General features: G+C 42.8%; 2 protein-coding genes across 3 annotated transcripts; one reads left to right on the top strand and one right to left on the bottom strand.

Annotated features, from left to right (window-relative positions):
* Positions 1–102: 102 nt before the first annotated feature.
* Positions 103–5,106, top strand: LOC134101283 (indoleamine 2,3-dioxygenase 2-like). The gene is made up of 10 exons (XM_062554884.1): positions 103–507; positions 1,503–1,598; positions 1,723–1,842; positions 2,163–2,281; positions 2,419–2,433; positions 3,087–3,186; positions 3,278–3,395; positions 3,483–3,534; positions 3,724–3,872; positions 4,215–5,106. Exons 1-10 carry the CDS (start codon positions 409–411, stop codon positions 4,589–4,591), a joined length of 1,245 nt encoding a protein of 414 aa, XP_062410868.1. The 5' UTR covers positions 103–408; the 3' UTR covers positions 4,592–5,106.
* A 7,047-nt stretch (positions 5,107–12,153) lies between these two features.
* LOC134101010 (5-hydroxytryptamine receptor 7) lies at positions 12,154–18,851 on the bottom strand. Of its 2 annotated transcripts, XM_062554546.1 has the most exons (3): positions 18,303–18,851; positions 12,646–12,934; positions 12,154–12,588 (listed from the first exon to the last, which is right to left on the bottom strand). In XM_062554546.1, exons 1-3 carry the CDS (start codon positions 18,752–18,754, stop codon positions 12,154–12,156), a joined length of 1,176 nt encoding a protein of 391 aa, XP_062410530.1. In that variant the 5' UTR covers positions 18,755–18,851. The 2 variants fall into 2 exon arrangements, with proteins under 2 accessions (XP_062410530.1, XP_062410529.1); XM_062554545.1 differs by having other exon boundaries at positions 12,154–12,934.
* Between the last annotated feature and the right edge of the window lie 864 nt (positions 18,852–19,715).

The raw sequence follows: 19,715 nt of genomic DNA, 5'->3' as shown, positions 1-19,715 counted from the left end.
TCTGGTCCGTTTTCCCCCGTTTCTCCACTTCTCCTTTTGCGGTTTGATCATAGTAATGACCTCTCTGAATGGAAGGACTCATAAATGTCTGCTGTATAGCTGTCTCAGAGGGCAGTTTAAATGACAGGGGCTGATGGGGAAAGTCCTGTGTCTTTTATTTGGGGCTTTTTCTCCAGTTTCCTCATTCAGTGAAATATAGCTTGTCACATGAATGATTTGAAGGCGTGTGGGTTGTTGCACCAATAAGGATTACATTTTAGCCTAAGGTTTATTGATTACTGCAGTGAAAGATTAGTCAGGTTACATTTAGGCAGTCATTTTAATCTTGGTGACATAGCTGGTGTGTCACTGACCCATCAGTTACATTTTGAAGACAGGTCAGGTCAAAGGCTTCCTGAAAGCACCATAATGGAGACTACTTGGACTGATCCAGTCAATCAAATTGAGCTGAAGCTAAAGTCTTTCTTCATATCAGAGGACTATGGATTTGTTCTTGAGGACCCTTTGGTAAGAATATGTTTTACTTTTTACCGTCAGAAGAGAATGTAATTTAGAGTTGCCAGTAGAATCAGTATAGTGTCAGTTTAGTGACTACTGACGCACAGGAAGATGGAACATCTTTGAAAAAGAACACTGAATTGCTTTCTATGATCCATTTAAGTTGGTGAAGTTTATGGATATTATTTTGACACTAACTTATACCCTGACGTTTTGAAATGGGAAAGGAAGAAATGGGCAAGGGAGAAAGTGAAATGTATATAACAAAAGTGAAGTGCATTTATCAGTACCGGGAAACTGGTGGAAGAGAAGTTTCATAACATGTCCCTATATTGCAGGTTCCCTTCATTGTAGAAAAACAATGAAGTGATCTGGCATGTGTGTTACAGTTCCACACTGACTGTGCAGATTTATATGGAAAAAATTATTTTGGTCAAAATGTGTTGGAGAGGGCTTTATCACAATCCAAGGCAAGAACCAGTGGAGAGAGGTTTTAGAGGTATTTTTGCCTAATTGGCCACAGCACTTTGTTGGATGTTGTTCTTGGAGAACAGTCACTCAAAGGTGCTTGTCAAAGAAGCTACTGAAAAGAGAGCCAGTGATGTATCTTCTTTAGCATCTGTTGTTTCTGAGTGTCCTAACTCATCATGAGTAAATTGACTGTTGTATCACAATCTTAACCATTAGCACATGGAATTAAGCATACTGTATTTCTCCGTATATATAACAACAATACAAAATGTAACCAATTTGACACTAGAAATTACATATGCAGACAGTATTGCTGTCACCCATTGAAATGCACCGTAAGTTGAAGCATTTTGTTCTATACAAAATAATTCGAAAAGCATGAGAAAATGAAAACAAAACTGTCCTAAGCAGTCTTTGTTTCAGTTGTTTTCACACTTAAAATCAATGGATCTATTCTTGGAGACGTTACGCTATATTGGATAACATCCACTGATAGTGTGCCAAATAGCAGTAAACATGTTTATCATTTACAGACTAAACTCCCACGCTACTATCAGCCATGGATGGATGTAGCCAATAACCTTACACACCTCATCAAGACCCATCAACTCCAAGACCTGGTGAAAAAGGTAGAGTGTGGCATAGCCTACTTCAAAACACAGCAATGAGTACACATTTTAATTAAGTTTACCACCTTATCACCTCTGTATTTTTTTTTTATGTTTATCTCCATTGTCTGGGTGATGTAAACAGATGCCTCTTTTGAGTACGCTCCATCTCCATGGACACCGGCAGCTGAGGCTCGCTCACCTGGCCTTAGGTTTCATAACCATGGGATACGTGTGGCAGGAAGGGCTTCACCAGCCAGCTCAGGTGAGTTCAAGATGGAGGAGAGGATGAGGAAAGACACAAACAGTCCCATAGCAGCATAGGCGGAATATATGGAGGTATAGGGCAGTTTGAGCAGACTTTGTCCCCAGATCAACATACTGCAGTGGGCAATTGGGATTTCTCATGCGACTTTCAACCATTCCTCTTTATTTTTAACTAAAAACAGGAAGACTATTGATTGTATACTTTCCAGTCTGCTGTCACACTGTTACAGTACTTTCAAGTACTTATACTCAGTAATCCATTCCAGCCTGTGATATGGCTTGATATGGCTGTCATGTCTTTTGACCTTTCTCTCACAGGCATTACCCAGAGCCCTGGCTGTCCCATACAGTAATGTATCTCAGGCTCTGGGTCTCCCATCCATCCTGGTCTATGCAGACTGTGTTCTGGCTAACTGGAGGCTCAAGGACCCAAGCAGGTTAGGTCTTCATCAGTGCTTATGCGTGTGGTTTTACGTTAAAGCTCAGAAACGTGTGCAATTAAGATGTGTGTTGGGCTTTTCTATTCAAAGTTCTCTTCACATTCTGCAAAAATGTCTTCATTTGTTTTTTACAGACCAATGGAAATTGGGTGAGTATGAAAATATGTAAATATACATCATTATGCAACAGCAGTCTAGGTTCTAGGCCCAGCTTCCTTAAAAAGTATCATTTAAAAAGTGGCCCACAGTATAGATATACGGTATGGACATATTTCCTGACCCTTGGCTACCTTGAAACGTTGTCCCATTTCTAGCCAAACCTGCCTAACATGCTTAGACAGCTGGAGTGGGAAAATGACCACAGTGAAACTCACAGGGCTCTGGGGTGAATGGATTTGAGGAAGCGTATGCTGGGCAGCCAACATATTCCAGCACAGCTGTTAGTACACCCACACAGAGCTTGGCAGAGCTCATTCATCTGAATTCAGTCTGGAAGATCTTTGTGGCCAATACCCATCACAGCAGGAAGTGTGGCAAAGCCAGACGAATAGCTCAAAGGTCAAAAATGGACGGAGTGTAAATAGAAATATATAACCTCTGTGTTGAAGGAAACAAACCAACCGGCCATCGGCGTGAACTGTCATCAGGATGTTTCAAGTGATTGAGGATGTAAATGCTCTTAATGAACTCCAAGGCCACACCACAAGTGGATTAGTTGCCACTGAAGGTTACACATTTAGGGAAGTATGCAGTAAGCAGATAGACTGCACCGCTGAGATAAAACTGTCTGTTGCTGTTACAGTAACCTAGATACCATCTTCTCATTTCCTGGGGGGGAGAGTGGTAAAAACTTTTTCCTGGTCTCCATGTTGGTGGAAAAGAGTGCAAATTCAGGAATACAGGCAAGTCTGTGTCTTGCCATTTTGTATATAATTTCTTATTTATAAATTAGTACATGTTTTGGCTCAACGGCCTTTGTTTTCTCCCATAAAGGGAGTCATTTCTGCAGTGAATGCCATGGTGAAATATGATATAAGTAGTTTACATAAGGCTCTTCAGAGAATTACCTTGTCTCTCAAGAACATGGAGGAGGTGTTTCGGCTCATGCACAGTAAGTTTATGTTCATCTATATATTTGATAGACTTCTGTAATCAAACGGTTCCTTGTTTAATCATTGTGTACTCTCTCTGGTTCAAGATCATGTAGACCCAAACATTTTCCATGGGACGTTCCGAGTCTATTTATCTGGGTAAGTGAACTTGTGGCGTCTTTTTTATTTTATTACCATACTGTAGAATGTCAATAGCGATATGCCTTTGTAATGTCATTATGTGACGGAAGTTTTTTTGCTGTGTGTGTGTGTATGTGTGTGTGTGTGTGTGTGTGTGTGTGTGTGTGTGTGTGTGTGTGTGTTTGTGTTTCTATGTGTTTCTATCAGATGGAGAGACAACCCGTTGCTGCCAGATGGTTTGTGGTACGAGGGGGTCAGAGAGGAGCCTCTGCGGCTCTCAGGAGGAAGCGCTGCTCAGAGCTCCTCCATCCAGAGCCTGGACACACTACTGGGCATTCAGCATGACCTGGACCCAGGTGGGTGGCACACACAGGGAAAAAGAGGGGGAGAGAGAAAGAGAGAGAGCGGAGAGTGAGAGAGAGCGAGAGAAAGAGAGTGAGAGAGAGAGAGAGAGAGAGAAGCAAAAGGGCATTTACCCGCTTTCCACTGCAGTGATGGGAAAGAGAGACTTCATTGATTTCCCAGGGGAAATTATAGTGTATCAAATGCATCACATGACAGTTGACAGTTCCCTAAAAGTTGAGGGACACTTCTTCATGCAGCACTTGCAACACTTTTACTTTTTTTTAAGGAGAAAACCGTTGTTCTCCTGTAAAGCACGTCTCTCTCTCACTCTTTGTCCTGTTTGCACAAGACAGCAGGCTTTCTGAGGCGAATGCGGAGCTACATGCCCCCGTCCCATCGGCAGCTGATAGAGACCGTAGCCGCCGGCCCGTCTCTGCGCTCCTTCGTGCTGTCCGGTGCCGACCCCTCCCTCTGCCAGGCGTACAACTCCTGCGTCTCTGCTCTGGTGGCGCTGCGGAGCTACCACCTCAACGCCGTGGCCAGGTACATCACAGTGCCCAGGCAGAGGGGGCAAACTGGACCGGTGGCGGGCTGCCCGTTCCGCGGAGCGTGTGAGGCTCTCGGTGACCGCGGCACGGGAGGTTCGAACCCCATGACTTTCCTGAAAAACGTCCGAGACTGCACCAGAAAGGCGCTCATCACCCAACACGTGGGCCTAGCAGAATCGTGAGGAGACATTGGATGGTGCAATAGACTGTGGTACACTTGAAGAGCAACAGCTAAGTGTTTGTTCAAAGCTCCACTCTTTTCTGAGCTGGTTATTATGCTAAAACTATAAAACCCTGTAGAGTTTTATATTTTTAGACATGTATACTCTTAGTGGATTCATTTCAGCTCATGATTATAAATGTGTTAAAGGATTAATAGCATTCCAGTTTTTCTCGATTGCTTTGACCTGCTTAAAGAAACTGGTCACAGCATTGTGCAATATACTGTAAATACCCCTTGATGCACCACAGTACATCTTTCTATACATCCTGACGTTCCTATCAGGTCACATATGCTATACAAACTACAACTAGTTCTGACTATTTTCAATACATTTGCATAATGACATGAAGTCCAATTTGTTTTATGGGGTAGGACTATTCAGCAGGGAACCAGTAAAGTGCATTTTGACCAATTTTATATTAGCCATTGTATTTTTCTTTTTCTTTTTGAAAAAGACATTTGTACAAAATCAGTTGCATGGATGTACGCTTGTTCAAAATGGGGCTGCAAACTGCTTCAGTGATGAACACAAGTGGTAAGATGGTGTGGAGTTTGAACAAACAGTTTTGAGAATGACCGTTCTGATCTGAGAAATGCACCAAAGCAACTGAGGAACATGTTGAGGAGACCATGCAATCCAACACAGCTCAGAAATGCCATGTGTTTGCATGGACACAAGAGGTCAGTAGTGTGTCAGTCCACAATCTTGTTTAACCATCACTGGTGGTGGCTGAAGACAAGAGCGTCAGCAACGTTTGCAGGGATCTGGTGAAAACCGCTGCCTATTCTAAAAGCACTCAACAATTTTTATTAGTATCGTTTTCATTCCATTGCTGGTCATGCATAAAAGGAAAAGAAGAGGAAGAGTCATTTTATTTTATTGAAATTAAAATATGTTGCCCATCACTGCAGTGCAAAGGGGGTAAATGCCCTTTTGCCTCTCTCTCTCTCTTTCTCTCTCTCTGCCATGAATAGAGATGATATGTTAATATATTTTCAGGTTATATGAGATGAGGCACCTTGTTGGATGTCGAGGAGCATGTCAAAGCACAGGTCTGTTAGTAATTCACAGGTTCAACTTTGACAGGTCTTGGTGCGTGGAATGAATTTTTTCTCATCACAACTGGCTGCTGTCATAGACTTTGACAATCTCTCCCCTTTTCATTAAAAAACGGGCATGACTGCCAGGCACCGTTGCTGTAAAGCAGCCCTCCGCTGTCATTACAGTAAAATGGCCATTAATATTGAATCAGACCATCGGCCATATCCCTTCGCCTTCCTCACACTCTCCCTCTGGGCTCGGGGTCTGACAATGTTGTCAGACTCGATGAGAATGACTGTCACTCGTACAGTTTCCATCCCAACACACACACACACACATATATGCGAACACGTGCGCACACACACACACACACACACACACACACACACACACACACACAAACACGCACTTGCATCTGACCTACCTTTGCAGAGAAATGATGCCACTCTGTGGTTTCCGTGAATGGGACTTACAGTAGCCTGCTGAGCAATCATGGATGAAAGCACTCGCTCTGGATGGAGGCCAGAGCTTCACTCTTTGTGCTCTGTATGGTCCCAAGCACTTCACTCCGTGTCACTGACTCCCTGGCCTTCTCCTGATTAGCGTCGAGAGGACACATGCTGTGAGACCCAGTGTTTGGGTATTTTTGTCTTTTTCAAGCCGTACTGTACGTGTATGGTAACACCCACCGGATCTTTCATAATTCGTCCACCAGCAGTTTGCACGCACAAGCTAAAAATGGATTTGATAGTCTTCCTAGTGGATTAATTAACGTCTGTTTATCTCCAGTGAAGGCCAGTATGATGTAGACATGTGCTCACATCCTCTAGGCTATTGGTGAGCAACTGATTAGTCAAATGTATGCTGTAGCAATGTAAGCAAACAACAGATAAATGAAGGAGTCACTGGGTTGTTCACTTTTCAAATAGGGGGATGCCACTGACAAATGACCAAAATCGCCAGAGTAAGTAAGTCTTATACACGTGTGTTGTTTTTAAGCTTTTCAGAGCAAGGAAACTCATGCAGGTCAAATATCAGAGTTTGAACAAGTGCTAGACCTACGATTCATTTTATAGAGATGCTTACACTATTGTCAGTAACAGCAAGAACCTTTTTTCCTGCATGCATGTTGAATGGCATGTCAGGGTGTCGAATTTTGATCACACCTCAATTTCAAACCAACAAAACCATGAATCACCTGCAAGTGAAATCCCTCCACTGTTTCCCCATCCATCATCTCTTTCAGTCCCAGCGCCACACACAGTGCTCAGATGAATAAAACATGGCGCGGGTGCTGCGCTCCTCAAGGCTCCATACCAGTGCATGTGGTCATGGCAGAGTTCGTCATTAGTAGCTGCTTGTTTTCTCCGTGTTCGTAGCACCCGCCTGGTTTAAATAACTTATTGTGCTTCATAAGAACATTGGCACAGTTGTTACATCCACCACCTACTCATGGCCCATTCTCTTCTCCACTCCCAGAACAATGCCCGCCTCAACCTGCTCTCTCACCTCGGGGTCGTGAAATCAACAACCTGCTGCAGCGTAATTGCATCCTCCAGCTGTTCTGTGCCAGTCATTGCCAGAGTGAGGTTATTCACTTAAGCTATTCACCAAAGCTGACTAAGTTTGCTGTATCACTTCAAAGCTATGTCAGTGCTCTATATGGTCATCCTGTCATACCACTATCCTCATAGGAATAATAATATTATACAATGCCTAATAGTTAGATCAGTTCAAACGAGTAATTATTTGGAAAATCTTTCATGCTTTTCATCATCTTTAACAAGCTGCATTAGCGGCCTAGATTTGGTGGGAAGACTAGTACTTCAAGGATGGAATGTGCGCTGGAATATTTGGCAAAAGCTGAAAGCCAGTGATAGTTCAAAGGCCGTGATCAAGGCATCTTTAGGTTTATAAAAAAAATCTTGGATTCTTTGAGAATTCTGGAAAAGTCAAAGAACCTTTAATTTCCACTCCACTCTCTGAAAAATACATCTTACACCAAGATAACCATTCCTACAATGTGCTAATATATTCTTTTTTTTTTTTTTTTTAAAGTAGGACTTGTAAGTGTAGTATATTATGATGCATACAGTATAAATATAGTTTGTCCTCCTGAAGGTGATCTGTCCCCACGTCACATTGAGGAGAGTATCTTATGCAAGCCAGAAGGAATTTACCATGCAGTCCAACTTGTGGTAAAACTGTGCACATACTGTGTTTCCATTTCATCCTTGCCATCCTAAGGTGCTTGGGGTATAATCCGTGCCAAGTGACCTGGAAAAGTGTAAAATCTGAAATTGCGTGTTTGCTAAACAACACAGATGAATCACATGGGGTACATCCATGTCCATCGCCATGTTGTGAGCTTTCGCTCATGAGCTGAAGCGATGGCTTGCGGTCACCTCTGTCTCCTCTGGTCCTCTGCTGAGCATAGGGTGACCAGACATCCCTCGTTTCAGGGGACAGTCCCCGTTTTTGGTTGCCTCTCCCCGAGACAATACAGGAAAACTACATCCCTGTTTTTTTTTTTTTTTTTTTAGATAAAACTTGTATGTATTTCAATCAGATTGATAGTCAAACGGAATGTCCCCTGATAGTCAAACGGAATGTCCCCATGTTTTCCAAATTTTTTGGGATTATGTCCCCGGTTTTGGTCTCGGACATCTGGTCACTTTAGTTAAGCAGCCCTGGACACGGATGGTGTGGGGAGGTGGCCCTCAGACAGCAGCGAGGAGATGAACGGTAAAGCTATCAGCCAGAGAAACAGCTGCCGTAGGTGTGCAGTGGCATTTAAAGCCATCGGTGTTAAGTCACTGATGAGGGCAAGCACGGGAGTGACACAGGCTGCTCCATTCAAATAGCAGCGATTACAAAATTACACTACAAGTCAGGAGCTGCTAAAAGCTTAGACAGGTGTAGAGTGCCACTTTCGGTGGCTGATGCTCATTGTTAGTGGCAACGGTCTTTCACTCTGAGGTGCCATGCTGATGTCAGTTTGGGTTTTTCCCTCTGTTGACAACAAGGCACTTCTTGTGTGTGCATCAGAGCCAATGAATTTTGTATAAGTCATCTGTTCAGCCTGTGCTAATGCAACAGAGGGGGGGCCAAAGACCGGCGAAAAGTCATGTGCAGTATTACATAAGGATGACTCGTTGTGAGGTGAGCACAGTTCTTCATTTAGCCAGATGTGACACTATCATTTACACTGCACTGACAGAATCCATTTTTATCAGTTTGCGTGACCGTGTGTGTGTGTGTGTGTGTGTGTGTGTGTGTGACTTGTGACTGTGTGTGTGTGTGTGTGTGTGTGTGTGTGTGTGTGTGTGTGTGTGTGTGTGACTTGTGACTGTGTGTGTGTGTGTGTGTGTGACTGTGTGTGTGTGTGTGTGTGTGTGTGTGACTGTGTAACTGTGTGTGTGTGCTTGCATGCGCTGCAGAGGAGCTGGGGTGTTCATCAGGGCATGCTCAGTGGAGGTGAGCCTTCCATCAGCGAGTGACTTTGTCTGCGTTATGAAATGGGATCGTGACGAATACCCAAATGAGAGAGAGGAATGAGAGGATAAAGCAGGAGACCCCAGACACAGCCTATTACAGAGAGAGACATCATTCTGACCGTAATGCACTGTTCCTCTGCACTGCATGGAGGTCAACCTCAGGTCAACCAGCGGGTTGACTTATTGGATTCCTCGCCCATTCCAAATTGAGGTGATGTGCTTGGACGTTCAGAGGTGAACTGGTGTCATTTCCCCCAAAAAAACTTTCCGAATTCAATCTTGGACATGGCCAACTGTGAGTTATAAAAAGCCAAAGCATCCAGTTGCTTTTCCTTTTCATATATTTCCGAGTGAAGCAAGTGAATTACAGTCTGAGTGCAATATTTTAAAACAGATGAAAGATACATTCATCAAATGGCCATTTATGGAAGATTTGGCTTTCTCCTACGTTTTGCCTCATCTTATTTATTGTTACTGTTCACTTTCCCAGCAGCAACGAAAATAAATAAGCCTTTGAATGATTCACATGGGAGAGAATAGTTCTAAATCTCTCTAAATAGAAGAGGTCTGGAGCAATACCACTGATTAAGTGCTTGAGAAGGTTCGGGGGAGGTGTTGACACTAGACATCCCCTGGGTGTGCTCAGGGACAACAGCAAACAGCAAAAACAATGACCACGTGGAAATAGCCTTTTTGTGACCACATAGTGTCTTTCTGTCCCATCTAACAGCTTCCGTTGCATTGGCCTCTGTCATAAAATTAGATGAAAGAAGTCTATTTTAGCTTAGTTTTATGCCAACAGCCTTGACGGCTAAAGCTGATGAAAAGAAATGTACAGTACACTTATTTTGAGCCAACAAGAGGAACACGAAAATCTTTTGCTGAGAATCTGTATAATTATGTAATATTTCTTCCATATTACATAATGCCTTAGTGACCGAGTGAAAGATTGTAATGGCAAAAATGCTTTGGCCAGTCTTAAGATGATTTTGTGTGCTGTCATTGGACTGTCAAAATAATTTTACTATGGCATCCAAGAAATTACTTTAACAAAGCAGACAACCCTTTCTCTGCCTTTCATTCTGCTGTGTATGTCACAGGCAAAGGCTATGAAGTAATTTCATATTATTTTCACACCGGTCCATAAGCAAAGACTCTTACACCTCTCTAAAAAGATACAATTATTTCCTTTTCTAAAATCACTCACTAAGATAGCAGGTGAGGTCTTTATCTTTCTCAGATTCTCTACAAAGCCACCCAAAGTTCTGACTGATTATATTATTACATTCACATGTTTGCACCCTATTACATTATTTAACTGTGTGGATGTATACGGTGGTAAGTTTTAACATAAATCTCAGCAGGACGTAAACAGGACACAGTAAACAAGTTATTGGTGTTAATATATTCATTTCCACATCTGTGGAAGTATGCATACGCTCATCACAAAAATTCATTAGAATATTCATGAATAGTGTGGTTTATTTAAAAAAAAAAATACAAATAAACATGTATCACCACTACAGATTTACAACACAATTTGCCTGTTAGATCGACTGATATCACTTCCTATCTAATCCAGGAATCTATTAGAAGCAAGAGAGAGACCACTGCTCAGCACAGGACATCAGGACAGAAATCAGCATGAGATAAAGGGGATTGATGAGTTCAATTTTGTCAAATACAAACCACACAGGGTAGGCAATAGCATTCGTATCACTGTCTGATCTATCTGCATCCAACCAGATGTGTCTCCACTTTAAGAACAGCATTGTCACAAAGAAATAACAGAGGGATAGGATGCTCTATGTTTTTATGCCCTGTTGAAACAATATCAATCATTTCAAAGTTGTAATACAACATTAATATCGCCACCCACTATTTCTGAAGTGAGTGATTGCTGAAGTGTGATGTAATACCAAGGGAGTCTGAATTTCTATCACAGCAATTATTTTTTTAAAGGCTGACTTGAAAGCTATACATGATATTAGCACTTCTTTCTAAGTTCTTAGGTTTGACTACCATGGGAGTCAACCTCCTACCTTTGATGTTTTATGCACATGTGAAATCATTAGGGATACACTTCCCTCTCTTTGGAATTTCACCAACAGGTATAGACACCCGCTGTTGATATCATTCTGTGATTACATTGGCCAGCAGAATCCTGGATAAGTGTTTTCACAGAGCATGAGAGCTATCGTAGATGTAATTAATTTACAGCAATTTACAGCAAATAACTGATATTTTTACAGCATGGGGTAATTTTGCCGTCCTGTATAAAACATTCATGCAAATACACTGAATATTTACAAGCTAAAACTCCAGACTCCAACGGCACCAATGACACTCAAAATGAAATTTTTACACCAGAACACAGAATCAGGCTGATCCCATTTTTATTGCCATTTTCACGTCACGTTCCTATAGCTAAACATGAAACAGTATGCTTACAGAACAGAACCAGGTTTAAATACGCTTTGCCTTCTAACCTGTTTATCGTGTAACAGTGTGCATCCTTAAAGAAACTGTGTCCTCATTTTCAGCTTTCCAGCTCGACAGAGAAATTCACTCTTTAGCTTTGGATGTTCATCAAAGCGAATTTCAGAGTATAAATATTCATGTTTGAAAATAAGACTTTTTCTCCTTCTTCTGTCTTCATTTGAGACAGCCGTGCACGCATGAGGCGCGAGAACGAGATAGGGAGCCAGAGTGAGATTAAGGGGGGGGCTTTTCCTATGCCGCGGCCGCCATTCAGGAATGGGAATACTTGAGCCACGAGAGCGTAGTTGAGATACACAGCCAAGCACTCGCACAGGGAGCCACAGCAACCACTGTTAAATCTTTGATCCCTGACAACAAGTGGGCACAGCCAATGCCAGCTACTATCACACGCAGACAGACGGCTGGGCAGAACCGCTTTGCGTCCCACGGGGGCGCCCCACTGGCTGGCGTCGTCTGCCGCACGCCCCTGGTGGTGTCGTCTCACACTTTCAGGGCCTCGTGCACGCCCATGGCGGAGAGGCGGCGGTTGATGTTGCGGTAGCGGCAGCGCAGCAGGTCGCGGTAGGTGGAGCGCAGGTCGCGGTTGAAGAAGGCGTAGATGAAGGGGTTCATGAGCGAGTTGGCGTAGCCCAGCCACAGGAGCGTGCGCTCCAGCCAGGCGGGGCCGCAGCTGCAGAGGGCGCCGCAGGCGAACGGCCGCGCCGTGGTGAACACGAAGAAGGGCAGCCAGCACACGGAGAAGACGCCCACGATCACGCCGAGCGTGGTGGCCGCCTTCTGCTCGCGCCGGAACACCGAGGCGCTGCGCCGCTCGTGGTGGAGCAGGCGCGCCAGCAGCGACCACTCCTCGCCGGGAGGCCTGGCCGGCAACACCGCCGCCGCCGGGGCCGGACGCACGCCCTTCGGGCCGAATCCCTCGACGGGCGGCACGGCGTCCGCCGGCTGGTCCCGCCACGGGCAGGGCGCCAGGGCGGTGAAGCGGTGCTTGGCGCCGCTCTTGCGGGCGGCGCGGAAGATCTTGTAGTACATGATGAGCATGACGGCCATGGGGATGTAGAAGGCCACGGCGGTGGAGTAGAGCGTGTAGCCCACGTCCTGGCTGATCAGGCACACGCCCGCCGCGTTGACGTTCTGCGCCCAGCCGCAGAACGGGGGCAGCGTGATGGAGGCCGACGCCAGCCACACGCCCGCGATCATCTTGGCCATCAGCTGCCCGTTCTGCCTCGCAGGGTAGGTCAGAGGCCGGGTGATGCCAAGGTACCTTCGAGAACCAAGAGATCAAAGGTCAAATGAATAACAGCAATTAGATTGCATTGCATTCAAGTTTAAACAGAAAAGTCTACCAAGTCTGCATTTTGATTCCTGTAATTAAAATGGAACAACTCAAAATACACCATCTCAAAGGAGCTCAAAATATAAAAATGTATGACTTCAGATTAAGCATTAATTTCCTAGACCTAATATTTATGAACTGTTTGGGGTATGAAGACAGCTGCTAAACATTCACGTAAATCAGCATTCCTACAGGTCCCTCATATAAATTCGGTAAGCCTATAGGTAATATATGTTTGAGGATTTGCTGTTGCATTGCATGCACTTCCCAGACTGTGTATTTGCTGAGGAAACTTAAAAAGTTCCATTGACAGCAGGGCCCAGTGACAGGTTATAAAACCTCTGTCAGCATACATTGCTGTACCACTGGTTACTGAAGAGAGAACATGCAACCATGGAAAAAAAAGAGTATAGTACAGTATGTCTTGACAGGCATAACATCCATGCTGTCCTGTTAAATCTATAATACCGACAGGCAAAATGTAATGCGCAGTTAAGTCATACACATAGAAGAATCTGACATACAGTAAGCAGTCAAAAAGTAACAATTTTCTTTGAATTTATGTATTGTAATAAATCATGACTCTATGAAAATGACACACAGACAGATGCGTTCACTGTAAGATATGGAGGTACTGTAGGGGACAGTAGAGGACAGCTGACTGTCCTCCCAAGGACATGCACTCTATCCTCACTGATGCCCTTTGAAGATGTCTTCCAGGATTTTGTCGCTCTCTCCAGAGTGTCATGGCTGAGCTTTCAGCGCAGATCTAGCAGATGACATATGAGGGGCCTCACACATGCCTTTACCTGGACACATCGTCCGTAACACGAGCTGACAGCGCAGAGCGGACAGGTGAGAGGAGAGGAGAGGAGAGGAGAGGAGAGCAGCAATGATAGAGTCGAGAGGCGAAGACATACAGTACAGTAGCTCAATCGGATCTCTTGCTTATGGCCTCGTGTGCGACACCGTGGAGGTCAGCATGCTCATTTCCCATCTCAGTTCTAGTCGCATGTGGAACCCTCATGTTCCAGCTATTTCTAAATACCTGCAATTGTTCTAATAGCAGGTTATTGCAGAGAGCAATTAATAGAGCAATTTCAAAACAAGATTTTTTATTTAGGTTAATCGCTGCCAATTGTGTCTTTAAATTACCGTTTAATTAGTCCTCGACTCATTTTGAAGAGCAGCCATTGCATGAAATTGCATTCTGCTTCCTATAGTTAGGCCACTTTCTGTTCTGCCCATGACACAAAATGGTGTGCTAGTGCTATGTACTGTATATGCACTCTTCTGGGGACCCAATATCAATATGCTTTTTCATCGCATATTGAGACTGGCATTTGGTGGGAGCAAGGGACATCTGGTCACACCTAAATTTGACCTGAAGCTGAGGGTCAGTCCTTTGTACAAGATCTGCAGTGTTTAAACCACTGCATAGAGGTTTAATTTGAACAGATTCCTGAATAGGAGTCAAATTTAAGACTCACACCATTACGCATAACAGTAGCAAGATTATCAGGCATATACAATTACACACTATTGCAACTAAGAAATCTACGATTAAAACAACTAAGACCAAGCGCAAACAGCGCGTACTGTACAGTATCACACTGATTAGAGCCATCGAGAGTAGTCCACCTTTGCTCAGTGCTTTTAAAATTCCAAATGTACCAAACCGGCATAAAACCACAAAGCTCTTGATCAGTATAGCCTGACTGTAATGATCATATGCAAACAGCAAAGGGGGCAAGTGAGGGAAAGGGCATAAGGCATACACACAGAAAGAATAAACACACACAACTGCCTGTAGACATTTTTGATGTTAAATAACGGTGTCATTGGCATATCCTCACCTTTCAACACAATTGTATTTAGAGTGATGTAATTGCCAAGCCAGCCATCAGGGTTAGTTCTTTAGGAAAAAAAACGTTTATATTTGTACATTTTGTACAAGGTTGTGGCCTGTGGATTTCTGGCTGCTATGCAGTAAGCCTCACACCACACCACGACAGCTGTAAAGGAGCAGTTTAAGCTACTTTTTAAAGGCTTCACTGCACCCGATTTATACAACCTGGGCTGTTGTGTTTATTGCACACCAGAGGATTTACTTCATATTCTAAGAAATTGACAAGTCCCTTCAGAGATGTTTTATTGCAATATGTGCCAAGGTGTATAAAACAAAACCTGGGCATTTGCATTTTGATAGTCAAAATGTTACAATTCCCAATCCACCTTTTCTTGACTTTGCAAAACTGCATACTTTTAGCATATGGTCAGGTGTGATGAAATAGATTTGAAACACTGATTGGTTGAGCGATTGATTCATTGATTGAGTTTTAGGGTGCATTTATTTCGTGGTTACTGATTAACAGAGAAAAACACATGCATTTATGCTCACACATTGCTGTGCAGAAGACTAGTTTCACCGTTGCTATTCTTGCCTGATTTACTGTATGACTGCAGTGTCATAAATGAAATGGGGGCATATAGGGACCAGTTTTATGTTGGCACGGCATCTCTGTTGGACATAAGAGCAGTGTCAGAGTAAAAACTAAAATGACTCTTCCCATCCTGGATTAAAGCCAGTCTGGCAAGTCATCTGATGAACATGCTTTGAGTCTCAGACAGTAATACCACTCAACACATTGCTACACTTGGGAATGGGATTTGTTTGATTTAGAAAGCTCTTTAGAGTTAGCTAATCAGAATGGCTACTGAATATTTCCTGATAAGTGAAATAATATGTGATATTAGCTGACAAGGGATCAACTGGTCCAAGATAGGATAAACTACAGCTTGAGGACTTAGTATGTAGACTATGTGAGGACTTTGGAGAGAAAATAAATATCAACACATTGAATCCTGTACGTTTTCTTACGAAAAGTGAATTTTCATATTAGCTATATGTGTCTTATGGCTTAGATGCGAAGAGCCCTACTGTACTTATAGAAACAGAAAACTTAAAAAAAAAAATATATATATATATATATATATATATATAACCAGTATATATAATATATATTTATATATCATCGCATAGACAAAGGCATCCCAATGCAAATACAATGTAAAATCATTGCTACAGTCACTGGTTCAGATCAAGTTATCTCTACTCTTGGAGGGTCTTCACTGCTGTCGCCTGTGGGTGACTCAACAAAGACAGGACTTACGTGTCTTGATACTGATGTTACAGAACAGATTCAGGTTTTTATAAAAGCTTTTTGCCATATGAAATGTACAGGTGCAAGTATACTGAAAAGGTTAATACCTTTGAAATAATTTATATTCAATCTAAAATGTGAAATAAGTCCCACATGATTTGTCACTTTTGATGTTAACAGTATATTTGCTCTAAGGTAATGTTGTAAAGGCCAAGAACTAAATTTGTCCTGTTGTGCTCTTTGCGTGTGACAAACACCTGATTATGGCTGTAATATTTGATCCCAGGGGGACTATTTTGCAAAATATCACAGGAAGTCATCGTGATGGGGTCACGCTCAACATTTATTAAGTATGACGTGTATGCAACAAATTGGCAGGAAAAAGCAACAGGCCGATAGACATCTGGGAAAGATTCTTAATTTCCATGCCATGTATCATTTCAAAAGCTGTTTCTTTTTTCCGATGTTTTACTTGATCACACAGTAGGGGGTCATCAACTCTCCAAAGTCCCTTAGTCCGATATATCAACTGTTTTGATGCAGCTAGGGTCCCTCTTTAAAAAGGGGATGTACTTCCTCATTTCAGGACCTCTGAATTATTCATGCACTCCCACTTAAAAGATTTACAGTTTCACGTATCACCTCATAGGCCGCTGCAATATAGCAGCCAACTTGCTGTAAAAGGTCTGAAATAGAAACACCTTTGCCAGAAACCATGAAGTACGCCAAAGAGGTACGAAGTCCTCCTCCTGAGATTTGGAGCTCAAATCCAGTGGGCAAATTGTTCTGCTCTGCATAATGGCATTGAGGGTTGACCCACATTTCAGGAAGACATTCATTGATTCATTTATGCTGAGGATGTCTGGCTTTTGTTCCAATGCAGTCATGGAATTTGTGATTTTTTTTTGCTCTGGATGTGCACTATTTACTACACAATGTGTGAAACACAGGGCAGTTGTACCCTCACCTGCACCGCTGTTTACAAACAAACACTGCCTAAACAATACAAAGACACAATGTGTTGTTAACAAATCCAGACATTTGATTATTTAGACATGGGAATCTAAAATACACCAGAGTATGTGTGTGTGCGTGTGCGTGTGTGTGTGCGTGTGCGTGTGCGTGTCCGTGTGCGTGTGCGTGTGCGTGTGCGTGTGCGTGTGCGTGTGTGTGTGTGTGTTTGTGTGTGTGTTTACCACAAAAGTGTAGGCCTACATGACAGACATCTGTATTACAGATTCTGTTCCCTGCAGGGCTATCTTGTCAATCTATAGTGGTTACTCTTCATCAGATGCTGATGGCCACTTTTATACTCTCATGAGGAGAATCTCAATAAAACAGTCTTTGATGGGGAGAGACATCGATCCATCATCCCCCAGAAAGGAATCTGATCTATGGCTCAGCATCAACCACAAGCCTAGCATTCCATCCTTCCATTTCACAGCAGGGCATTGGGTGCAAATCTGAGGCACCAAATAAACTGAGTTTGATCGACATCCAATTCAGCAGCAACTCGCAAAGCCTTAACTCAGTCATTCCTCATTCCAAGTCCATCAAAAAAGATCTACAAGTAATTGGACATTCTATTTTCCCCAAATCCCCCAACAGCTTTTTCTTCATACATTTCTTTTTTACTCTACCACTGATCCCCAGGGGGCAATGGTGGGAGGGCATGATGGTGATTCATGCAAGGAGCACTTGCACCTCAGATAACCTCCCCAATACCAACAACTCTGTAACTCAGGCACAGTCAATCAGTAATCACATCAAAGGTCAAGAAGGCAAGGGTGATAAGCATGAGATCCACTGCTCTCAACAGCATCCAAGATTCATTGCCAATTTCAATCACTCCAAACCCTATAGGCATAGCCTCCAGAGTGTTCACTGTAAAATTGCATGGCAGATCATTCATTGATAAAGTAGGCTACATAACTTTAATGTATTTGAATTCTTCTATGGCACAGAGGATCACTGTAGACATGATAAGAAAAACCTTCCACTTTCAAAACAACATTAAAATGGTTAATTAATTTGTTTATGTAAAAACAATAGAACAAAGCATTTAAACTACTGGTAGATTTTGTTTTTCACCAAATTACCCCAATGTCGTTTGGCAGATGGAAAAACCTTACCTGTCAACGCTGATGACACATAATGTCATTATTGATGCTGTGCAACACATTACATCCATGCTAATGAAGATGTTGCAGAAAACCTCTCCAAATAGCCAAGTACCTCCGGTCAGGTCGGTTACAATAACAAAGGGCATTACGACCAGCGCAACTGAAAGGTCTGCAACTGCCAGAGACACAAGCAGATAGTTGGAGGGCTGACGAAGTTTTTTGACCACACATACCGCTATAACTACCAATGTGTTCCCTATGACAGTTACCGCAGTGATGATAGACAGGGTAATTCCAATGATAACTGATTCCACTGTGCTCATGTCAAACATCTGGTCCCCACATGAATCATTTCTTGAGGGTTCGTCCGTAAAGGTTAAGGGTTCCTTGGTGCCATTCCTAACTTCAACTCCATTTTCTCTGTAGTCAAATACGAGTCCCATGCTCGGCGTGGTGAACATTATGCTATTCCAAGTCGTGGGGCAAGTGAAGCCACGAGTCGCTCAGGAACGCGCTGTGTAGTATTCCATTCCCGCAAGGAGCAGTGGTGCGCTGAAACACCCAACCAGCCTTGCCGTCTTCCCACAAGCGTGGTCCAATGGATGGATGAAAGCACAAGTGCGACTACAGTGGTGGACAGCAGTGCTGAGACCTCCACAACATCTCAATCAAAATGATCTCCAGTGGTTTTAGAGCTGTGCGCACTTATGTGTCAATTTAAGATGATTAACCCATTAGTATTATTATAAAAGTAGACCTATAATGTACAAATATGCTGACAAATATTAGCTGTAGGCCTAATGTGTTTATTATTTGTATTTTTATTAATTCAGAAGTTCTTCTGTTTTTTTTTCTGGTTTTTTTTTCTAATTTTTTTCTAATTTTTTTCTTAATTCCCTACATAACTCAGAAGTTGACACAGTGGCATTCATTTTCACACTCTCCTTGCTTTGATTCTCTCTATTGTAGGCCTATTTCTAGAGAAATAGATTTTGGTATACAACAATTTTCAATGCTTTTACTCTCTATATATACTTCTAGTGAGAAATAGATTTTGGTATAGGCCTACAACATTTTTTTTCTGACAGCCTTTAACTTTCACTCATTTGAACAGAAATATTTGTAAAATAGGCTTGTTATACTTTTGTGTTATTGCATTTGAGGGAAGTTATCGATTATCTTAATTTCACGAATTTGCTTTCCTTCCCAACATCAAGGCCAATTCCAATCTAAATGGATGGGACAGTAGTCTCACAAAACAAAGTTACCTTTGCAACATATGCAGGGGTACTACAGAAAGAGTGGCGGGGAAAAAAAACTAGGGTTTTGTAAAATCTACTGCTTTATCAGATTCTTACCTCTGTCGTCACACTGTTAGCCATCACCTGTGAAAACAAACTTACTAGAATCACACAAGCTGCC

Source organism: Sardina pilchardus, chromosome 14, assembly GCF_963854185.1.
Source record: "Sardina pilchardus chromosome 14, fSarPil1.1, whole genome shotgun sequence".
In the NCBI taxonomy this organism is placed as follows: domain Eukaryota; kingdom Metazoa; phylum Chordata; class Actinopteri; order Clupeiformes; family Clupeidae; genus Sardina; species Sardina pilchardus.
The sequence above is the reverse complement of the archived record's forward strand: the minus strand, read 5'-3'. Positions and strand labels throughout refer to the sequence as shown.

Coding starts and splice junctions, on each gene's coding strand:
- LOC134101283 (XM_062554884.1), top strand. CDS start 409: ATGGAGACTACTTGGACTGATCCAGTCAATCAAATTGAGCTGAAGCTA. Junction 508..1,502: donor TTGTTCTTGAGGACCCTTTG/GTAAGAATATGT, acceptor TATCATTTACAG/ACTAAACTCCCACGCTACTA. Junction 3,187..3,277: donor GTGCAAATTCAGGAATACAG/GCAAGTCTGTGT, acceptor TCTCCCATAAAG/GGAGTCATTTCTGCAGTGAA.
- LOC134101010 (XM_062554545.1), bottom strand. CDS start 18,754: ATGTTCACCACGCCGAGCATGGGACTCGTATTTGACTACAGAGAAAAT. Junction 12,935..18,302: donor TGTGTCATCAGCGTTGACAG/GTAAGGTTTTTC, acceptor TGGTTCTCGAAG/GTACCTTGGCATCACCCGGC.